We start from the raw sequence: 257 nt of genomic DNA, 5'->3' as shown, positions 1-257 counted from the left end.
GATTTGTAGGCCTGCAAGGGAGACGGGGGTTGAGCGGCCAGTGCTGGGCTTCGTGCCCCGTGCTCCAGCATCCCCGTGGGGGGCTGCCCTGGCCCCCTCACCTGCAGGATCTTCTGCACCCCACGGGCCACGTCGTAGTGCTCAGGTCCCACGATGTTGGGGTCCATGATGCGGGAGGTGGAGTCCAGCGGGTCCACCGCTGGGTAGATGCCCAGCTCGGCGATGGGGCGGGACAGCACCGCGGGGGCGGCCCAGTG

The 257-nt window shown here is 69.6% G+C and overlaps 1 protein-coding gene across 1 annotated transcript in view; it reads right to left on the bottom strand.

The window, feature by feature from the left end:
• Positions 1-257, bottom strand: part of ATP5B (ATP synthase, H+ transporting, mitochondrial F1 complex, beta polypeptide) — a gene marked incomplete at its 5' end in the record, with an annotated part of 2320 nt that overhangs the window by 460 nt on the left and 1603 nt on the right. Inside the window, 2 exon segments of the mRNA XM_009697087.1 lie at positions 1-11; positions 94-250. The exon segment at positions 1-11 is cut by the window's left edge and continues 183 nt beyond it. Of these exon segments, the coding sequence (XP_009695389.1) occupies positions 1-11; positions 94-250 (168 nt within the window).

Source organism: Cariama cristata, unplaced genomic scaffold (genome assembly GCF_000690535.1).
Source record: "Cariama cristata isolate BGI_N322 unplaced genomic scaffold, ASM69053v1 scaffold32313, whole genome shotgun sequence".
Lineage (NCBI taxonomy): Eukaryota > Metazoa > Chordata > Aves > Cariamiformes > Cariamidae > Cariama > Cariama cristata.
This window is presented reverse-complemented; position numbering and strand designations above follow the sequence as displayed.